General features: G+C 37.0%; 1 protein-coding gene across 1 annotated transcript in view; it reads right to left on the minus strand.

The window, feature by feature from the left end:
* Positions 1 to 3,550: 3,550 nt before the first annotated feature.
* TERT (telomerase reverse transcriptase) overlaps positions 3,551 to 21,387 on the minus strand; it is a 30,398-nt gene continuing 12,561 nt past the window's right edge. Inside the window, 10 exon segments of the mRNA XM_041408130.1 lie at positions 3,551 to 3,851; positions 7,544 to 7,681; positions 8,039 to 8,163; positions 9,887 to 9,948; positions 10,234 to 10,360; positions 13,909 to 13,980; positions 15,706 to 15,819; positions 17,652 to 17,737; positions 19,726 to 19,821; positions 20,214 to 20,375. Of these exon segments, the coding sequence (XP_041264064.1) occupies positions 3,748 to 3,851; positions 7,544 to 7,681; positions 8,039 to 8,163; positions 9,887 to 9,948; positions 10,234 to 10,360; positions 13,909 to 13,980; positions 15,706 to 15,819; positions 17,652 to 17,737; positions 19,726 to 19,821; positions 20,214 to 20,375 (1,086 nt within the window). The 3' untranslated portion in view covers positions 3,551 to 3,747.

Consider the following 21,387-nt stretch of genomic DNA (forward strand, 5'->3'; position numbering starts at 1 on the left):
CTGTTAAAAAAAGAAGTCCCCATTTCTGTCCTTTTTGTTTCTCATACTAAACACAATAGCTCAATAGCATAACAAAAATGCAGATGTATAGCAGCCTTTCAGTGAGCTGCAAGCTTACAGGACATGACAATGAAATTAATCTTTACTGAAAAACAGTACTTGGCTGTACTTTTCCTGTACTTGGCTGAAGATTCTGGCCACTCTGTAGTGCTGGGAGATGAGGATTCCTCTTGTCACAATACTTAAGGAATCAGCAGCCTCTGAAAAAATATGGAGAAAATATATGAGGATAAAGTATGACGATACCTTTAGGCTGAGTAACTGAGTCAAGGAAAAGAAAGGATTAAGGTTATAAAGCTGAAAATACACAAATAAGAGTTTTTAACTAACTGAAGCATACATTTTATACTCATGTTTCTGATTACAGATAGCTAAATGTTCATTAAAATCCTATAGGCAACTACATGCAGCAGGTTTAAGTAGTCGGAGTTCTGTTCTTAAACGAAAACACATCCAATTAATACAGAGAGAAGCTGAGAAAATAATTAAACTACATCTAAAAGACCTTCAAATCTATAAATCTGTCTTGAGTCACTGTCACGGTATCCAGACTTGACTTTTGAGCTGTCCCTTCCATTCAGCAGAAGGAAGACTTTATGGATCACCGGACATGCAGTTCAACCCAGGACAGGACTCTGGGGGAGGACAGTTTTCACCCCCAGTCACTACAAATGATGGCTGGGAAACACAAGCTGAAGTTACTGTTTAGCTCAAGTAGGCATGTAGAAAAACGTGTTGAGCAACTCCTGCATGAACACTGCTTTTCTGTTGTCAGTGCCCTTCTGATGTTACAGCTACCAAAATTCCAAAACTGTAGCCTTATTCCAAAAAAGTTAGTGATATAGGTTCCCCTTCTTAATCATGAAGAGTAAGATGACATCCTATAGGTACATTTTTCTCCTGAACAGCTCGACTGTTTTACTTGAGGAAGCACGTGTATGCAAACACCTTCCACTCACTCTTTTCCCAATCTTTTATCTCCATATTCCATCAAATCTTCTTTGCTCTAATCCCCTGCTGCGAACTCATAATGTTGTGACAAGACAAGACTTTCCTAGAATTGTCTAGACTGCCAGAACCACCTGGGTTCTTTGGGGGTAAATCAGTAAAAGACACAAACACAGCTATGGTGATGTTCAGCCTTAGCCAGAATCCACAGCCCTAAAACAAGGAGATCAATTGCCTATTAAAGGAAAAAGCCTCAGAAGGAGCATTGGAACAGCAGATAAATAAGGACACACCCAAATTATCATAATACAGTAAACAGAAAACAGATGCAGAAAGAAAAGCACAATCCTTCTGGAACACAGGAGTTTCCTACGTTGTGAAATTTGACACCTACCTCAACCTGAGATTCCCAAAAGCAAATAGTGGAGAGAAGGACTTCTTTGATGGATGCATCCAAGATATTGTGATTTCCCCTAGAGGGGCTTCTGTCAAATTCCTTCCTTACACCTCTGTAGACACACTAAAAACAATGTTCAGCCCTATTTCTCCCCATCCCCATTTAAACCCTCCAGCAAGCTCAACTTCCTGAGAGGTTTGCAACACTTGCAGCGCAGGGAGTTACGTTCAGTGGTTTAGCTCTCAATCCCTCTACTTACCTTCTCTTAAATACTGAGACCTTAACACCTCACCGCAACTCTCAAAGATTTTGAAATTTTCCCAGCTGTACAATGATTGTTGAAAATCCACATTACAGATTCAGAATGCTCCTAAGGTAATTCATTTAATATTTCTAGATTCAAGTTATTCACTCTACCCAAACGTTTCCTGTCAGCAGTTGCTGTTTAACGCACTGCCTTGCTACCAATTAAGTAGAATATATTTTACCACCACAATGGATCATACTACTTCTTTTAGAACAGTTCTGTGTTGGAATAGCTTTATGGAATATTTCTACCGTCCCAACTTCATAAACATCTATTTTTAGAGCAAAAACTGTGTGCCTCTGCCATGGTTAATCTATTCCTTACACATATACTGATAGTATTTTCTTTCCAATTATCATAAGCCACAGCAGCAACTTCAAGTTTCCAGTATAGACTACCAGCTCTTCTTCAATTCTCCAAATTCTCCACTTCCTAAAACAAATACCAGTTTCACTTTACTTTCACTTGCCTTTTTGGGGGAAGGATATTTTTAATGAAACAATCTTCTCTTGTGATTTCTACACTGTATTTGTATCTGTTTACAAAGAGCTACTCTTTAAAACTGATGACTCAGCCAGTAATTGTTGGGAAAGGCTCAAACATCAGCTCGGAGAATTGCAAGCATTACCCTGTATTCATTTTTATAAAATAACACCTTCAGCTGAGACCACATCATAAATTTATATTCTCAAAGAGAAAGATGGGCTAATCCAAGCCATTGGTGAAGTTTACATTCCCTACTTTCTTCATGTTGGAGCATCTTGCTGTCTCTTCCTGCCACACAATCCCATAAAATTAAGTTTTCTGCACTGCCAGGCCTCTCTTATGCAATGCTGTTCCTGACAGTGCTCCCTCATCCAGCATCACTCAGACCACTGAGAGGCATGGGGGTGTTTAAATGTTTGAGCTGCTGGCTGGAGAGCAAGAGTGTTGTTCTTCATTTCTAGTAGGAACAACTGCTCTGTGACTTTTTTAAAATGTATTTTAAGAGTGCCACTTCGCAGACAGAAAAAGCCCAAACCTGTATGACTGACTGTACATTTTGAACTGAGTTAGGATGTAAGTGGACAGACTGCCATACTGCAATTTAACCACCAGTCCCTGTGTGGTGGGGATTTGTCAGCAATGAGGCAACCATTACTTCTCTGGGGAACCTCTTCCAGCAACTCAACACCATCACACTAAACAATTTCTTCCTTATATGGAATGTAAACCAAACCCCAGTTTAAAGCCATTCTCCCTTTTTCTACCACCACATGTCCTTGTAAAAAATTTGGTTTTGGAGAGCCAAAGGTATGCAAATAGAAAAGCAATATACTTGGTATATTATCTCATCGAGAACTTTTGTTTTGTAGGTATAAATACACCAGCATCATTCTGTATAACACTGCATTAAAATATCACTAAGTATTCAAAATAAATAAAACATACACCAAATATAATCAGCTTGGACAGTGAAATTTGGGCATATATTATTTGTGATCTGCAAAGCATAAAATTTCAAGCCTCTGCATCTTGCCATGAAATGCATTTGCCTGTGCAGATAACTGCTTTTTGTGACGTAAACCAGCATATTAAAGATTACTACAAAATAAAGGCCATGTAGATAAATATGTGTTATTGCAATTAACCAGCCAATTTATTACAAAATAGTCTGCAACACAGAGAAGTAAAAAACAGCCCTTCAAGACAACTCATTGAAACATGAAAGTTAGTAATTTTGTACAAAACATAGTTTAATGATTTCTTCATCAAGAAGGTAAGAATCACAGAACATAATCAAGTAAATTACTTCAAACAGCCTGTGAATTTACAAAAAAAAACCCCACAAACAAAAAGAAACCTGAACAGGAAGGCATTAACAAAATTGTCTGCACTTTTTGTGTCCTCGTAGGGTATCTGAGAAACAGACACATAAAACTTCTGCTTGAACTTGCTTTTGGCCCACTGTACCAAAATAAACTACAGAGAAGTCACCTAAAGACACAGCATTTATTTTCAAACCTGAGAAAATCATGACATAAACCTCAACCAGTTAGTCCAGGATAGCTTTGAAATCTTGACAAAGAGACGGTTCTGTCACTGCCTGCAGTAGTGCCACAGTATCCTTTGGGATCCTCCTGATTAGCTTCTTCTTACCTACCAAAACATCAGAAACAATTCATTACGACTGGTTTAGGGAAAATGCTAATGAAGCAATGAAATCCATACTAGCTAAAACCACCTAAAAAGCTGAAACACCTGGAATATGGGGACAAAAAAAGCTATAATAAAAGATGCTACTGTTTCTCCACACTTAAATCAGGCTAACAAATAAAGAAGTTTAAAAATTGTATGTGAAAATATTATCAAAGAAAGTAGGAGGAATTTGCTCCTTGATTTTCTGTTTTTGTGGAGTTTTTTTTCAGATTTGAGAACTTCACTGAATTTTGAAAAGTATAAGCCCATTTGTTCAACAACTTTACCCACCAAATAAGGCCTTCCATTAAACCTCAGTTACTTTGAAAGACTGAATGTTCCATCAATAAAAATACAGACAGCAAAAAGAACTTCTTACAGATTAGAAAGAACATGTAAAATCCTAGCAACAGTTTAAGTCCATCACTAAACAGAGTCAGCAAAATTGTCAATGATGCAGAAAGCCAGAAGTACTCAATAAACATTTGCCCTGTATCTGGAAAGGAGACAGATGATGTATTTATATCTCATCATGATAAGGAAAGATTCTTGCTCCCTTCCCCACTGGTAATAACAGGAGGGATGTTAAACAATAACTGTGTTTTAAATACTTAACTCTGAAGAATTATGACAACTCATGACAAACCCCTGATGTTGATATTTAATAGGTTTGGGAATAGTGGGAAGAACCTCCTCCCCAAAACCTATGAGCTTCATTTCAATTCCCATGGAGAGCAATGGAAAGGCACGTGCAGGGACACAAGAGAAAACAACATTTATATCAATTCCTGTCAACAATATCATCTTACAGAGGTAATAGGTTTTATACAGCCAACACAAACTCCAAAATGACAACAGAAATTGCAGCTGTTAAGTCAACATAGGGGCTTTTACCAGCCTTGTTTATCTCCGTGCTACAGATTACTGCAGCATGTAGAGATACTGAGCAAACTTCACAGGATCCCACCTGAAAGTCAGTGACTTCCCTGTCATGACTACTGACATCCACACACGCTACCTGATTTCCAGAAGATAAAACTTAAAATACCATGTTTAGAATTAGCTCTGACATCTCTACATAATGCTTAGCTCTCTAGTAACCATCTCTACAAGATGATGTTCAGATTACAATAACATTGCCCAGGACTAGGTCTGGTGCAGGGCAAACAAAACTAACTTGAAACTGCATAGAAAACTATCAATATCTCTGTAAATGGATTTCATTGTATGCCCAAAGGATCAGGACACTTAGTATAGTACCAAATTCAGAAGAAAATACAAATATAAACACTATGTACAATCAGGGTCTGAAAAACAGCCTTCACTTATGACCAGAGACCTTGGGGATACAGAGATAATGATCCCCATTCACACCAAGGGTATGCATGTGACTTGTCACCACAAGGTGTCTTTGTACAGCTCCACCAATTACTGTATCAACCCCTGCTGCACCAGTGGGACAGGGCTAGTGGAAGTACAGGTAAGATTTTAAGCTGGCTATAAGCAAATGGAGACAGCATTTGAATTACTTGGACCCCAGTGATCTGTCAACCAATCACAGTGAAAGTTTCCATCTTAAAAGTTTCATAGTAAAGTCACAAGTCACAGCCTGCTAATTGTTCAGGCAGCTGTTAAGCAAAGATTTCTGAAGCCTTGATCTCTCAGTAGAGTACTTGAAGTCTCAGATATGTCCAAAAGAAACCGGACTCTGTAGATAAGAAGAGTGGATTGTCTTAACACTATGGATGTGAAGAACAGATTCTGCCTCAGAGAAGGTAAGATTTATGAAAGAAAAGCAGAAAATCACTCTTTTCAAGAGAACACCACCAACGACTTTCTATAGACCTTTGGACTTTTCCTGCTGCACCTCCACAATACTCAGGAAGTACAATGTAAACAGACTTCCTCGGGAATTTAGGAAGAAAGATTATTCCCTTTCTAAAGGGCAACTCTCACTATTCTCACTGTCAGAGAAGCCAACTGTGGTCAGCTTTCTCTTCCTGGGTAAGAAACTGTGCAGAGTTAGGCCTGGACCACATGCAAGTTTCAGGTCGGTATTGCAGTCAGGCAAGCAGCTCTGTGGGTACAGCAGAAGGAACCCAGTGACAATCACTATTCAGACTAGGAAAACTTCACCTCTACTTCCCAGCCCACTTTCCCTGGCATCTGTGGTGGTGTGACTTTGTGGACGGCAGAGACCACTTTTATGGCTGATGCACACAGCCATGGAAGGTGAGATTCTGCTGAGCAGTAAAGCTGCCTGGGACTGTGCCTCCACCCTGGAAGCGGAGGCACAGATTAAACAGCAAAGCGTGCACAGAGAAGGATGGAGGAGCTTTGGCTTGGATTTTAGTTCGCCAGTCAAAGATCCCAAGAGAAAAACCTTCAGCATTAGAGATGAAAACTCAAATGTGCCCTATATGGATCTCAGAGAAGTGAGGCAGCTCCCAGAGAAGCCACTGTCCTATTGGTTGTGTATACTGCATTCACTGCTTAGTCCCTGTCCCCTCCAAGTGAAGCACCTGCCCTGGTTTCTCAGCAGCAGTGAGCAGACTTGGGGCCTCTGGTTTTGGTGTCAGTGAGTAACTCAGAGAAGGAGTTCCTCTGGGAAAGGCTGTTGGAATTCTGCTCCATACAGACAGTCCACAGCTCTCAAGAATGTGGCTGGCAAAATCCCAACCATCAGTTTGTTTCCTGTGAGAGTGTAAGTGTCGTCTTGATACATTCACACTGCACCACCAAAAATCAGACTCTGCACTCAGGCATTGCTGCAAACCTTTGATATGGGAAGGAAATGCTTCTTTCCAAAAGAGCTGCTTTATTTTGGGGGCACTGGAACTCAGCAGCTATCAAAGGAAGCTTATGATATATTTCAAATCAAATAGGTGTTACTCTGGAATGAGACCTAGGAATTTCTTGGTCTTGTATAACAAAACTGCCTAAGCACTGACTCAGAGTGCAAATCACAGAGTCAGCAATGAGAATCTGGCCATCACCGCAGCTAAATTCATAAGCAGTACTGGCTGCTTCAGGAAAACATCTTGCTGTCTACTTTTAGTATCTTAAAACTGAAAATTCTATTATTTCTGAGGCTGGCAGGCAGACTGCACAACTGTTTAAGGAAAGAGCTCCCCAGGGGCCAGGGACACAGACAGCTTCTTTCACCAAATGGAAGTGTAAGAGACACACCAACACCACAACTCTGCAAGAATACACATGCAGTGGAGCCACTGCTTCTGCTTCCAAGTGACTCTGGTGACACTATTTTGGGTAAAAGTTTAAATTGTGGGAGAAGCTTATTTAGTCGCCAGTTAATCTACGTTTTTAAAAATAGGAGATTGAGCATTTGTGTTTCATTTACTTAAGCCTGCTGACAATACTTACATATTTAACAGTCTTATTAAGCCTTCTGGACTGTACAAGCTTACTGAGTGCCAAGCATCAACAGTCCTGTGAGAATAAGGTTCTAGAAAATACAGTGCTGGAAAACATTTTAAATCTGCCTACTTAGTAAATTTGAATAAAATCAGAAAGATCATTAATGTACATCTGAGAACAACATTTTAGGATTAGAAAACTTTAAAAATCCACTAGTTTTTAAGTTTAATTACAATGAACCATAGACAAAACTGTAAAAATAGCTGAATACTTACAGACTTTTAAGGATGTAAGCAGACATTTGTAAACAGCTTTGTGATTTAACAGTTTGACAGTGAAGGCATGGTAGCAGAGCCATTCTGCTACCTGAATAGGGAATATGTCAGATACACCTTTGTTAGATTTAGCAATCCCTAGAGATAGAAAAGGAAAATAATGTAACTGAAAATGATGAGCATTAAAAAGTATGTCTGGTCTCTACTCTCTTTCTAGAAAATCACCCCAGGATTTTTTACTAGAAACCTGTGCAGTCAGTGAAGTCTTGTGCATCAGCAGAAAACTAAGAAACTAGTGCCTGAAACACAATCTTCAGAAAACTGAGTTTGAGAAGAAAAATACACTGTGATTCTTATTATGCATTTCACATAATTAATTCCTGATTTTTATCCCAAAATTACACCATTGGACTGCACATTCAAGATGTTCTATGTGTCTAAAAAAACCCCAAACAAATCCAAACCCACTACTTCATTGCCATTAATGTCCCATACCTGCATTTATTGTTTTCAGGATAGCATAGCAGCATGATGCAGTCTGAGAGATAATCCTTAGGAAGAAATCAGGATTTTTTCTAACTTGCTGGCTGAATGGTAATTGGAGAACACAGGCATGGAACCTGTTCACAAAAACAGCCTATTCAATAAAATGTCATTTGCAATTTCAAGTGAAACTATGACTACATAGCTTAGGCACTATACAACATTTAAATGCACACAATAGTCTTTAGGTGTATCAACACTGTTACTGCACAATACCTCTCCCATATACAAACATTCCTGGAAAGTCAGATGCAAACTATGCTTGTTTCTAAATTTAATGCTGAAAGAAGATCTTGAAGCTATCTAGTTCTAGTTTAGAACACTAAACTACCCATTGTCACCAATTCCACATCACACAGAGAACACTCACATGAGAGAGAGTGAGAGGAAGAAAATCAAGGCAAAACCCCACAATAAATTCTGTTCAGGTATGCAGAAAAATAGACTTCCAAATGATTTCACAGTCCAGCCTTTGCCTATTTGGAAGCCAACTCTATAGATGTTATTTGTATCATATGCTTTCTTACACCTGTTAGAAAATATTTGGAAACTGCTGACTTTTTTTTACCTTCAGACTCTGGCATTATAATCCTGCTTATGCTGAATATAGCCAAGTACACTGTAGATTTTTAATTAATCAACAATGTATACACTTGTTTATTAAATTAACCCAGCAATCACTTAAAAAATGGTGACATTTTCAATATATAAAGGATAGACCTAAGTACCATGCTGCATTAAAGATCTTTGGCTGAATTAACCTGACATACACTTATCATGATGGACAGTCTTTTAAATAACATATAAAGGCCACTATTAGAATGTTACCATAAAATCAGTCTGAAGAAACTAAGTGATCACATCTATCAGAGAAAAATCTTAAATCAAGATTTAATCAAGCCAAAAGTTTAAGAGCTGGACACATCAGTGCTGTACTAGACAAACCCAATTACACTTCTTGGACAAAGAAAAGAGCTTGAATGTGGACCAAGATGAATTTACGAACAAAACCAAAATGTCCCTTCATAACAAGTGTGACCATAGCAAAAGAGCAACATCTGATTTCTGTGAACAGTGAAGAACGTCTTGCACGTTTTTGTGTTAAAACAATAAAAACCCAATTACTTCCTGCTGCCAATCATTCCAAGTTTTCAATGTACATAGTTTAGTATTTTCTTCCAACCTGCTAATCAGTTTTGATTTCTATCCCTTATCGTAGTTTGAAACATTCACTTCCTCTAAAGATCAAGCCAAGGTCACAAATGCCAAGATATTACCAGCTAAGGAGCAACTAAAATGTTATCAGAAATAAGAAACTGCAATTAACTTGGTAGAATGAAACCTCACTTTACCTAGAGTTATACTGGTCAAAGTTCTGTATGACTTTAACAGATACAAAGTTCTAAATATAAACTATCTAATATTTAACTGATCTAAAAAAAAAATTGTTAATAAGGCTTCTTATCATACTCCTGAATCAAAACAGACTGGTTATCTTAAGGTCAGCTGTCAAAACCAAGACACTGAAAATCCATTTGGCAAAGTATCACTTAAACACACACATCAAACATATTCCTGTATCCTAAATCTAACAGTATTACTTAAGAACAGTGTTGAAACAAGAATAACTTGACCTACTACTGACATTTCCTATTGCACACATCATACATATATATACATAAATACATATACACACACTGCACACCTACATGGCACACTTTTTTTCTGATTCATAGCTCCTCCATGTGTCAAGAAAGAGTAATGAAATATTCATGCTTATTTCAAAAGACAGTGACCCACCTGTAAGCCTGGAGTAAAAATATCTTGTAGACGTTAATGAGAACTGTTCTAAGGCTGTTGATCTAGAACAGAAACCGATCTATAAGAATATTTTAGTGTCATAATAGGATTGGTTGAAGATCTAGACAAAAACATTTTATGCTAAACTTAAAAGATTTCTTTTATGTAACCAAGTTAACAATGTTGTGAAGGATCAGTTCCGGAATCCTACACTTTATTTGATGTCAACATTTCCAGATTATGTGGATTTTCTCTCAAAATAAACTTTTATGTTAGAACTCAAAGCAGTTTTAATGCTCTTCAAAACTAATCACTGTATTGCCAAACATCCATTTTCATATTCCCACCTGTAAATCAAGAAATAAACTATGACATTTCAGTTTGAGGACTGCACTCAGTTTGTATTTCATGTTTTTCCCAGCTGTTATACTTGAATTGAAGGAAAGACTTGATCTGATAGAAGTACAGCTGTAACTAGAAAAAAAAAGTAAAAAAAAAAGTAGTTACTCTATGGGCTAACAGACTAACTAAATTAAATTCTGTAAAGTAAGCGTCATTTAACTTCCCATGTTACAGAGATTTCCTGCTAACCAATGAGCCAGTAGCTAAAAGATGACCATAATTAAATTCAGTGTTGAAAGAGAATAGGCCCTGTGGCATTAAGGGTACTAGCTAAGGGCTGACTTCAATATCTCAGGGCTGAAAAATTCAGCCTGTTAAAAAAAGCTAAATCAATAACCTTAAAAACAAATTAAATTTATTTCTTAAACACATTGTTTAGCCAGAACATTATTAATTACTCCAGTGACAATCATCTTATCTATATCTATGATCCATGCAATGCAGGAGCTTAGACTTGAAGCCACCTTAGTTACCGGAACAACCGTGGTGTTCCAGCTAGTTAAGTCAAGCTTATCAAAAGCAAAGCCTTGAAACAAACACTGTGGTGGGCTTGGCAGTACTGGGGTTATGGTTAGACTTGATCTTAAAGATTTTTTCCAACATAAACAATTCTGTGATTTTATGATTCTGATTAGTGTCTCCCAGACCAGTAGCATCAATATCCTTTTCAACATAAAGTGCTTCTTTCGAGAACTCAGCTAGTGAATAAATCTCTTTGGCTGTTGAGTTTGGTCCTTCGCTATGGGAAACCATGTCGTATAAACTCCTTTCCTAAAGTGACCAAGCTTTTCTGTTTAGGAAGACTACTGAGGAACTTTACCACTCTATTGGTAGAAAAGCTCCTCCAAATTTTCCACTTAAATGCTTAAGGGATGTTTACACTAAAAATGGTCAATAACCAAGCTAATGAAGCAATATTATCCTTGCGTTTAAACAGTTCTTTCTTTTCGACCTTTAGCAAATACCTAATGCCACCTCTAGTAGTCCATGTACAGGGTCTGCAGAACTTTTCAGTAGGATACATTCTTCCTGTCTGGAGTTCTATGCCACTTCAGACTGCTTTGTGTAAATGGTCAAGGTTGCTAGTTTAAAGAGAAGTTCCCTTCCCCACACATTCTTTCCCATCTGAAGTGCACAGGAGGGAACACCTCTGATGTTGAAAGGATTGCTAGTCCCTCTAGTCTATACCAAATTAATCCCAATCTATTTTGCAATTAATTCAACTACACCATTCCCAACACCCTTGTGCTTCTCCCACTATGTACGAGATATTGTAAAGCTGACACTGGAGTGCACAACTCTATTTACCTGGAGTAATCGCAGTAAACCTCAAGTGTTTTTATATCTAATAACAAACCACACCATGGGATCAATCGACAATCTGGCAGCTGTTTAAATTTGGAACATCCTCGGATATCATCAACAGGAAAATTCACCACTGTCTTATTTGGATTTATTAAAAGGCCATACTCAGGAATACCTGTTGTTAAAGTCCTAAAACAGATATAAACAGTTAGGCTAAGCCCCCTCAGCAAAGCAGACAAAAACTGGCACCATGCTGCAAGACAGAAGATCTTGAACAAAAGGGCAGAAATCAAAGAACGAAGGGAACCACAGCCAACTCTTCAGGTTAAGAAACACAGCTAGAAATAAAGAAAGAGAAGAGATTAGAGGTAAATAAATACATAAAATAAATAAATTTGAGGATAATGGAAAAAAAATTATAGATTAATGCAAATTAAGCACGTCAGCCATGCAACTTGAGACCAGCTATATGAACCACACTCACAGAAACCTCTGAAATAAAAATCACTGAAAAATATGACAACTTACTGTTTTTGGAAGTTAACAAAACCAAGGAGAATCCATATAACAGAAACCTCACTCATCTGACAAAAAGTTTTGAAGGGGAACAGTTTCCCTAAGAATGGTTTCACTGCCAGAAGGCCTGCTGATTACCTGCTACAGCAGTGTCACAGACAAGAAGCAGTTCATCTTACTTGGCAAAGTACTTATGTGCAGGCTTTTAAAGAGAGAAAGAGGTAGGCTCTTCTTGGGGAGTCACAGTCTTAATGCTGTCTCCTCAAAACCAATTTACTGAGTCCCCCAGTTCTAATACTACATTAGGAAAATCTGGTTCTACTCCATTTGTGGCAGAGGGCTCATAGGATCTGATCTGTAAACAGTTCTGGAAATCTCTCACAGAAAAGGCTACTTCTCTACAGAAAATCAATACAGCTGGTACAGAAGTTGATAGAACAAAGATGCAGACAACTTCAAAGGGCAAGATACTGGATCAGCAGTGTCACGGACAAGAAGCAGTTCATCTTACTTGGCAAAGTACTTATGTGCAGGCTTTTAAAGAGAGGAAGAGGTAGGCTCTTCTTGGGGAGTCACAGTCTTAATGCTGTCTCCTCAAAACCAATTTACTGAGTCCCCCAGTTCTAATACTACATTAGGAAAATCTGGTTCTACTCCATTTGTGGCAGAGGGCTCATAGGATCTGATCTGTAAACAGTTCTGGAAATCTCTCACAGAAAAGGCTACTTCTCTACAGAAAATCAATACAGCTGGTACAGAAGTTGATAGAACAAAGATGCAGACAACTTCAAAGGGCAAGAAGGACAATATCTGCACCGCTACTCAAGTGACATTGTGCTGAAAAGACATTATAAGAGATTAATAGCTTGAAGCTCTCATTGTTATTTTGATTTATCTGTAAACCCTAGAAATTTATTTCTATTCTGATAAGGAAATGAGGACAAATGAAGTCTTCAGAATAGACTACCACTATTTCATACAATTTATACTTCAAACTGTACTTAACTGATTGCTCCATCACCTTCCAAGCTCACAACAGAGCTGCATCTTTGTGACTACTGAAAAGCATGATGCAACTGACAAAACTTAGCAGATGCTAAGCTTTTCTTCAAGACCTGTCCTTTGGATATTTATTTTGGTATCAGCTGACCTCCCCTAGGACTGACTGTACACTCCTGTCCACAGTAACCAGGAGCTTCTGGGATTCAATTTTTAAAGAAAAGGTAGTTCTGAAGCACAATGAAGAATTACTGTTTTAAAACTTCAGTGTGAACTGCATACTACCATGCTACTGGTATCTTCAGATACTCATCATGGAATGTTAATGACCAGAAAATTCTTAGCAATATTGGATTGGACCAGAGCTGCATTCTTTCCTGGGGAACAGAAAACAGCAGCATGAGTTCCCAATAAAAAGATTTTGAGAATGGAAATAAGACATCTTAAAAAATTTGAGGGAAAATGGTTTGCAAAGACAACTGTCAGCTGCTTTGGTTAGGCTGCAATACTAATTTTTGCTTGAAGCTCCACCAAGGTTAGTAGGTAGGTCCCTAATTCAAACTTAAGCAGGAATTGCCCACCACGTGAACTGCAACAGATTGTTAACTGGCTATCAAGAATGCAGTTTTAGGATTCTTCCCAAGCACAGGCTACTACCAAGGACTCCAAAACAACCCTTGATCGTTAACTCATAAAACAAATACACCTATGTGCATAAAGATGAAAAATAAAGATGAAAAATAATTACATTAAATATAATAATGCTTACTACTTTGCAGACTATGTCTCTAACAGCATACCTTAGAAAAGTTCTTGCCTTCATTAAATGTGGTGTAAGCAGCAAAAAATCATCAATGAGACGTATTAGGACTCTGTAATCAAGAAGAAACCAATCTTAGATTTTTTTTAATACACAATCTCTTCAAAGGTTTTCATACACTTCAGAGCAACAAATTGCCTGCCTATTTTAATTCACATGATAGAGGCCGATATCAACTCCAAATTGATACTCATGAAGAAATTCTATGTTCTGCTTCTTTCCTAAACATAAATGAAAAAATTAAATAAAATAAAAAAGCAATGAGACTGGCTAGATGAAACATGAAAGAATTTACAACATAATAACTTCCACAATGGCGTCCCTGGATACAGGGCTTTACACTTCTCTAAGGGAGAATTTGCAATATTTTTCTCTATAAGACAAGGGAACGAGGTGCCAGACCAGGTACACAAGTAGATTCTTGATGGGCTTCAACTCTCTCTTTGTTTACCAGGTAATAACTTGTTCATGAAGCTATAGCTTGAATGTAAAGCAGAATACCATCTACCACTGCAAAGGCTAAAATTTTCCAACAGATCGCAAGCATGCCCACATTTTTCTGGTAAATCCTGCCTAGCAGATCTCAGAGAAGTAGCTCTGGAGATGATGATGTACATTCTCATCTTAAAAGCAAGAGTACTGCCATCACTATGCCAGATCAGCTGCACCTTGGCCCATTCAAGCCAATAACCACCTTATTCTTCTGACTTCAAGGACAATTAAATTATCAAGATCATTCAACAGACACTTAAACAACATTCTAAAATCTGCTCTACATAACAACAGCTGCTACATTAAAGAGTGCATTCTTCTGAAGCAGTTTCATAATTTCTGCTTTCTAAACACCCTTTGAAATCAACAGACAGCTTTTTAGACTCACATCAGAGCATCCTCAAGCCTGTAAGAAGTGCTACTTTTCTAGAGAAATGTTTAAAATTCTGAGAGCCAGCAAGCCTCCCAAGAAGAGACACCAGACAGATGTACTTATCTGGAGTACTCCCACAGTTCTTTATTTTCTTGGGGAAGAATTCACAGCAATGAAGGGATATGTCTGAACACAAGTTTCAGGGTCCAGGTCATGACTAAACGCCCTAATCCAGGATTCAGTTGGGGATCTGTTCATACAAAGGTAAAAGGAACCTCAAAACTTTTACAGCTAATTAAGAGGTAAAGTTTTTGTCAGGCTAGCTTTCTGTCAAGCTCCTAAGGAGCAAGCATGTGCAGAGCACAAAGACTAAGAAAATTTACCAAAAATCACACAGGGCTTCAAACAAAAACCAACATACCCCATAAAAATTTGCTATAAAGCTCTGACCTTGATAAAATGTCAAGATTTACTGACAGTGGATTGGAAAGCCCTCAGGCAGAAATCTGGAGTATCAGTATCAGAAAGGATGTAACAAGCATCTCATCTTGTCTGAGGTGACAAGACCACAGATGATGTGGGAATGAGTGAAATATAAACTTCTCAGAAGTACAAGAGCAGCTTGTAAGACTCCTTACAGCATCCCTAAATACAGTACCCTTTCTAAGAATATATCTGCTACCAAAGATACAGGAAAGCTTCTCTGCATTTTCTTCTCAATCTTGTAATGGGGAAATTCTCCCAAAAAAACAACCACAATTTCACTGAAGCTGCAGAGATGTTTGTGCACACCATACTACTAATGAAGTTGGAAATCCTTGAAATTCAAAACTAAATGCCAGAGAAAAATTCTAACACACATACTACGTATTATGAATTACTGTAACAGAGCACAGAATAAAGCATCCCTACCCATCCTGGTTTATTCCAGAGAGCCATTTGTTCTCCATATCTCCATAGAATAAGCTGCAAAGTAAGGTTGACAAAATGGAGCCCTGTGGTATCCCACAGCACTGTAAGTAGTACCTACCAAAGAATAAAAGAAAACAAAAAAAATCAAAACATGTAACAAGATCACAATAGCTGTTAAATATTTTGCAAGCATAACATAACAAATATGCTCTGTGTTTGCCAATTAGCCTTAATTTTTTTTTGTTCTTTCTTCTAAGAATCTACATAGAGATCTAGAAGTTTTAATTTTAAGAGTGAAAAAAACCCCACTAATTCATGTATTCCTTTCATATTAACAAACTCCAGGAGACAACTGCCATTAAATAAAGAAATTGCATAACTGATCTCAAACCACAATGCCTCCTTCTGCTGCAGACACATCCTTCATTGAAGTATTTTAATTCTTTATGCTACATCTTACTGTGACAGCTTCAAGAGAAGTGCTCTTATACACAAAACAAAGTGCACTGGAAGAATTTTCTATGCTGGCATCAACCAAATGGGTATGGCTCACAAAACCCCAGGGAATTTTCACAACATTTCTTTGAAGCAGTGAGGTACTGCTTCAATGGCCATTTCACCACTATTACGACTTGGTGAAGCTGAAGAGAATAAATTCAGACTATGTACTACTTTTGAGCACTGATCTTACCCATATTTTCAGTCATCTGAACACACTCCTGGCAGTAATTTTATTTTCTTACAGACTTTTGTTAAATGCATCAAATGGTATTAAAAGATTGCTTAGAACTCCCCAGCTCAATAATCAGCACTTTTCTCAAAACATCAAGTCAATGTTGACTGACTGTGATTTTTTATGAGAAAAAGAGTCTGTTTACTGAACACATGGGGTTTTTTTGGACAAACAAAAACAAGCTACTTAAAAGGGCTAAGTTCATTTCAGGACAAACAGTGTTTTTTCAGTCAAGTTGTGACTGAATTTGAAAGTGTGAAGCTGGTTTTGTCAGGGTGTGCTTTCTCTGAAACCATTACAATTCCATGAAACATACTCATGTTGGTTAGTCATTACTAAAGTGTGCCACGAAAGCATTCTTATGATCCTGTCAAAGGGAGTGTAAGCATCAATGCTAGAAAAAAATATAAACATGCTTCTATGTGAGTCCTTGAGAGCATTTCTCAGTCTCCCTCAATCCTGTGAGATTCTAAAATAAATATTCTAAAACAAAGATTTTTTTTCCAGAGCAAGAAGCTATTCATTCTAACATAAATTACTCTGACTTTAAAAATAATGATCATGTAAGTACCTTCTTTTTTAGACATGGTACACATTTGCCACCTAGAGGCAAAATACAAGTACCAAGTCAGTATCTCTACCAACACAAGAAGAAGTCAGCATTACTACTTTCTGTAACATCTGATTCTTAATTTTGGAGCTGCCAAATAGTAATTTAAATTCCTATTGCTACTGCCTTTTATTTTTATTGCAACTTGCCAAAGGGCAAAAACATTGCACTTCAGGGAAATTACTAACAAGGCTTTTGCGTGATTGCTTGGATGTTACTCTCACTTTTGCTCACCACTGGGGATCCCACCATTTTAAAGTATATTCCTTTTGAACTACACTTGCAGTTTTAAATGAAGGTCATTCCATATGCTATGGAATAATAGACATTATGAAGGTTATTCCATATTCTGTGGAATAATGCATAGTAACATCAGCCAGGTAGGGAAGAGAAATTATATTAAATATAAAGTTGACTCCAAACTCTTCATGCTTTTTTGGAGCTTAAACTGATACACAAATTTCTCACTAATATGAAATAAAAAAAAACTCTTTAAAACACAGCTATTCAAAATTCCACAGAGCCAATTAAAGGTATCCTCTTAACAGGAAACAAACAAACAAACAAAGCATACTATAAAAGAATAACTAATTTCTTTTTTACCTGTTCCTAATCTCCAGAATGCTGTTATGTATCATTTGAAGGAAAAAATTAAACAGGCTGGAACTTGTCTCATAGAAAGTTAAGCTCTAGAAATGTGACAAAACAAAACAGGATTTGAAATGAAAAATACACTATAACTTTGAAGATACACAGAAATTTTTTAAAAAAGTACTGTAGCAGCTCAAACCCCTATGTAAGTGAAAAAACAAACCCTAAACCCAAGATCTGAACATACATACTAAAAAGTTGCTCATATCCAACAAGTTAATTTTTGTTGGATGTTGGATTTTTTTTTGTTTGTTTGTTTTGTGTTAGGAGAAATCAAATACAACATCTAAACCCACTTTTTTAAGTGCTGGCATAATATAATGGATTATTACAAGCTATAAGACCCTGCTCTTTTGGCCACTTTCTATCCTGTAGGAAAACTTTTGTACGTCATGATCTTTATGATTCCCCAAGTCTTGACACACTCACTTGCCCATTCTGCTGCAAAACACTCTTCAGGTATTACATACACTTCCATGCATGGCTGTCCATCCAATATTTATGGAACATTTTGTTAAAAATTATAAGATAAAAAATCCATTTACAACAATTCAAATACCATTAACAATGACTTAAATCAAATTAAAATAAAATTACTTACTACTTGCACAGATTAGACAGCAGACAAATGCACCCAGCTTTTGATAGAGCCATGCAAGATCACAATTACTTGCATTGAAAAAAGAAGGTGATGTACCAGTGGTACAGACACCTACCCTGACGTGACACTTTTTTCAAAATACTTTGTTTTTTTAAGATAATGACACACAAATTTTTTCAAATGCAAAATATTTTTAAATAGAACACCGCTGCTCATGCAATATCTAGTATAGTTCTCTGAATCTGTTTGAAAAATATACCAAAATGTACTTATACATCAGAGATCCAGCTAGTTTCCATTTTCATCCAGGTACTCTTTAAACTTGCTTATTTTTGTAGGATCCTGGAATTGTACACCAGCCACACCATATATTCTACTCCTATGTCCACAGATACACAAGATCATTTCACTCATATATTAGAAATCACCTTTTGCCAATCTTTGACATTTTCCACTGCCAGGTTTAGAGAAGAAAAATTTGAAGAGGAATTACTAGCTTGAAACAACATATCTGTCTGCTCACTGGCTGCTCAGGAAATCTTGTAGGTTGTTATTATGGAACACCATGATTCCAAGCAAGGAAATGCATGAAGAAACTGTCTGAGCCCATCACCTACTTCTATGCCTTTGTCATGCTGCCTGCATAGAAGGAAGTCTTGAGAACAAGCACTTGTATCACAAGAATGAAAACAGAAGGATGCTTGTTTCTTGCAACAAAGCAACAGTTGGAATAAAGTGAAAATACTTGTAATTTTAAACTATATTTTAATTCACTGAAATCAAGAAATCTCTTTAAACAAAAACTTAAAGAGCTGATCTTGTTTGCTTCGTACTTAACTCCCCCTAAAGAAGAGTTCATTCTCATCAACCTTGACAAGTAATCCTTAAAATCAGCTTTTTAAACTGTTAATTAGGAACAAAGTAAGATCTTAAAGCCAGCAACAACAAAAAGCTGTGCAGTTTGCAAGTCAAGATGCCACATCCTTAGCTACTTGGCTTGTAATACATTTTACTCATTCTTACTTCTGTATGTTTTGGAGATAAGAAGTGTTGATGTCCAGTTGCACTAGACAGTTAATTTCTCACTTGAGGACTGTTGCAAGAAACAATGAAATTAGGAAAGGAAAAAGAAAATACTGGTTAAAATAAAAGTTTGATAAATAATGAGAAAAACTGGGAAAAGTCTAGAAGGACTTTTAGTCAGATTTCTTTCCTGGTGCACTCCTGCCACTGAACACTCAGAGCCTGTTACAAACACCAAAGAAGAGATGACAAAAATCTTTCTACTGAAGAAAAAAGGTAGTGATTAACTAGATGAGAAGTAATGGCACCACATAATATGTCCATACAAGTAAAAATATCAATCTTCCTCTAATTCTTCTGCAGCTTTCTTTTTCAGTTGAAAAGAAGCCTCACAACACTTACCTGTTCAACAACTATTGCATTTCGCAATGAGGCATTCTCCTGAAGCTGGGACACAAACTGCTTCATGTCTGGCATAAAGTCCTTGAAAGTAGAAACCTGTGTAATTGTTTAAATTGTAAAGAAACAAATGACAAAAGCAGTAAAAAATTCAGTAATTGACTTTTCTGTTCAGTGGAGGTCAAAGAATCAGCCTTATTGCATTATTTTAATATAACAATTCTTTTACCATTAAAATGAAATGTCTCACCTACAAATCCCTATTTCCACAACACATTTATTTTTATTTTTACTAAGAGTGAACAAAAATTTTAAAAGGTATGGACTAAAACCAAGCTTTTCTACCCCTGGAAAATATCTAACAGCATTAAAAATATGTTTATTAAGTACTTAACCACTTCAAGGGTGGCTAAATAAAGCTATAAAGGAAAAACTTTCCCTGGACCAAAACATGCTTACAACAGCAAAGAGAAGAAATCAGGCAGTCATACATGTCTCCTATAGAGCCTCCTAGCTCTTCCACTTGGGGTAATCATAATCACAGCGTAGCGCCGTATGCAGTACACGGTTCTCTTCTCAGGCTTCAGGATCCGCGAAATCACTTCCACAAGTTTATTGTGAGGAATGCTATCATAAGCCCTGGACACATCAGCCTGAAACAGAAGGAAGACCTTCCACTACATATTCAGCAATATTGCTGTAAACATTCTGATAGTACAGAGGAAGTATTGCTGTAGTATGTAAGCAAGGCTGAAGGATAGATCACATGACAGTAAAATTATTGCACCATTCAGGCCAAATTTCTGACAAACCAAAAACTCACTGCTTATTTGAAAGAGCTTTCCCCACTCAATTGAGTGTTCCCTTAGAAAGGGATATCCAAATCATCAGTTTTAACACAATTCTTATTACTAACAGAAGATTATACCACATGCAACCTTAAGTCTAACACTAAACTTCTAATCATTTAAGTTAATAACTAATATTTTTATGGTTAAATATTAAGAAACTTGCCTCATCATACAGCCATGGAGATGACACCTTAGACTTTTGGAAAGCTGCAAACCTACATATTTTACCTTTCCCTTCCTTTCCTTTTATACTGGAAACCTACTTATGCTTTTACTTGTCCTAGTAAAACCAGAAAACTTTCTGTAAAAGCAACAATCCTAGGATTATTATAAGATAAACTATATGTCAATGACTCTACCTTTTGTCTAGAAAGATAACAAAACAAAATCATGGAAGTTATTTCAGGGCAGGACAACAAGCAACGTATGAGAGATGAGAACGCAGCTCCCCTACAACACATACAAATCTGTATAATTTACATATTTCTGTATACATTTCCCCAATTCCAAGTTATGAATTGAAATCAAACACATAATGTTGCCTGATAGAAAGAACTGACAAAAGTGCGAAGATGAAGAACAAATTCCTTCAAATAATGGGCTACCATAAGCACTGATTTTTTCCAAGTGGGAGAAGAAACCTCTTGGAAAGACACCAACCAGAAGTCATGTGTTCATTTTCAACAGAAACTAATGATACTGAGATTGAACAGATAAATTTTTTAAGAGACACTGAATTTATTCTAAAGCATGTGGAACATTTCTTTCTGTTTTCATATGGCTCAAAAGGCTATCTGAACTTCTATCTTTCTCC

The sequence above is a fragment of the Onychostruthus taczanowskii genome, unplaced genomic scaffold, assembly GCF_017590055.1.
Source record: "Onychostruthus taczanowskii isolate IOZ18803 unplaced genomic scaffold, ASM1759005v1 scaffold29, whole genome shotgun sequence".
In the NCBI taxonomy this organism is placed as follows: domain Eukaryota; kingdom Metazoa; phylum Chordata; class Aves; order Passeriformes; family Passeridae; genus Onychostruthus; species Onychostruthus taczanowskii.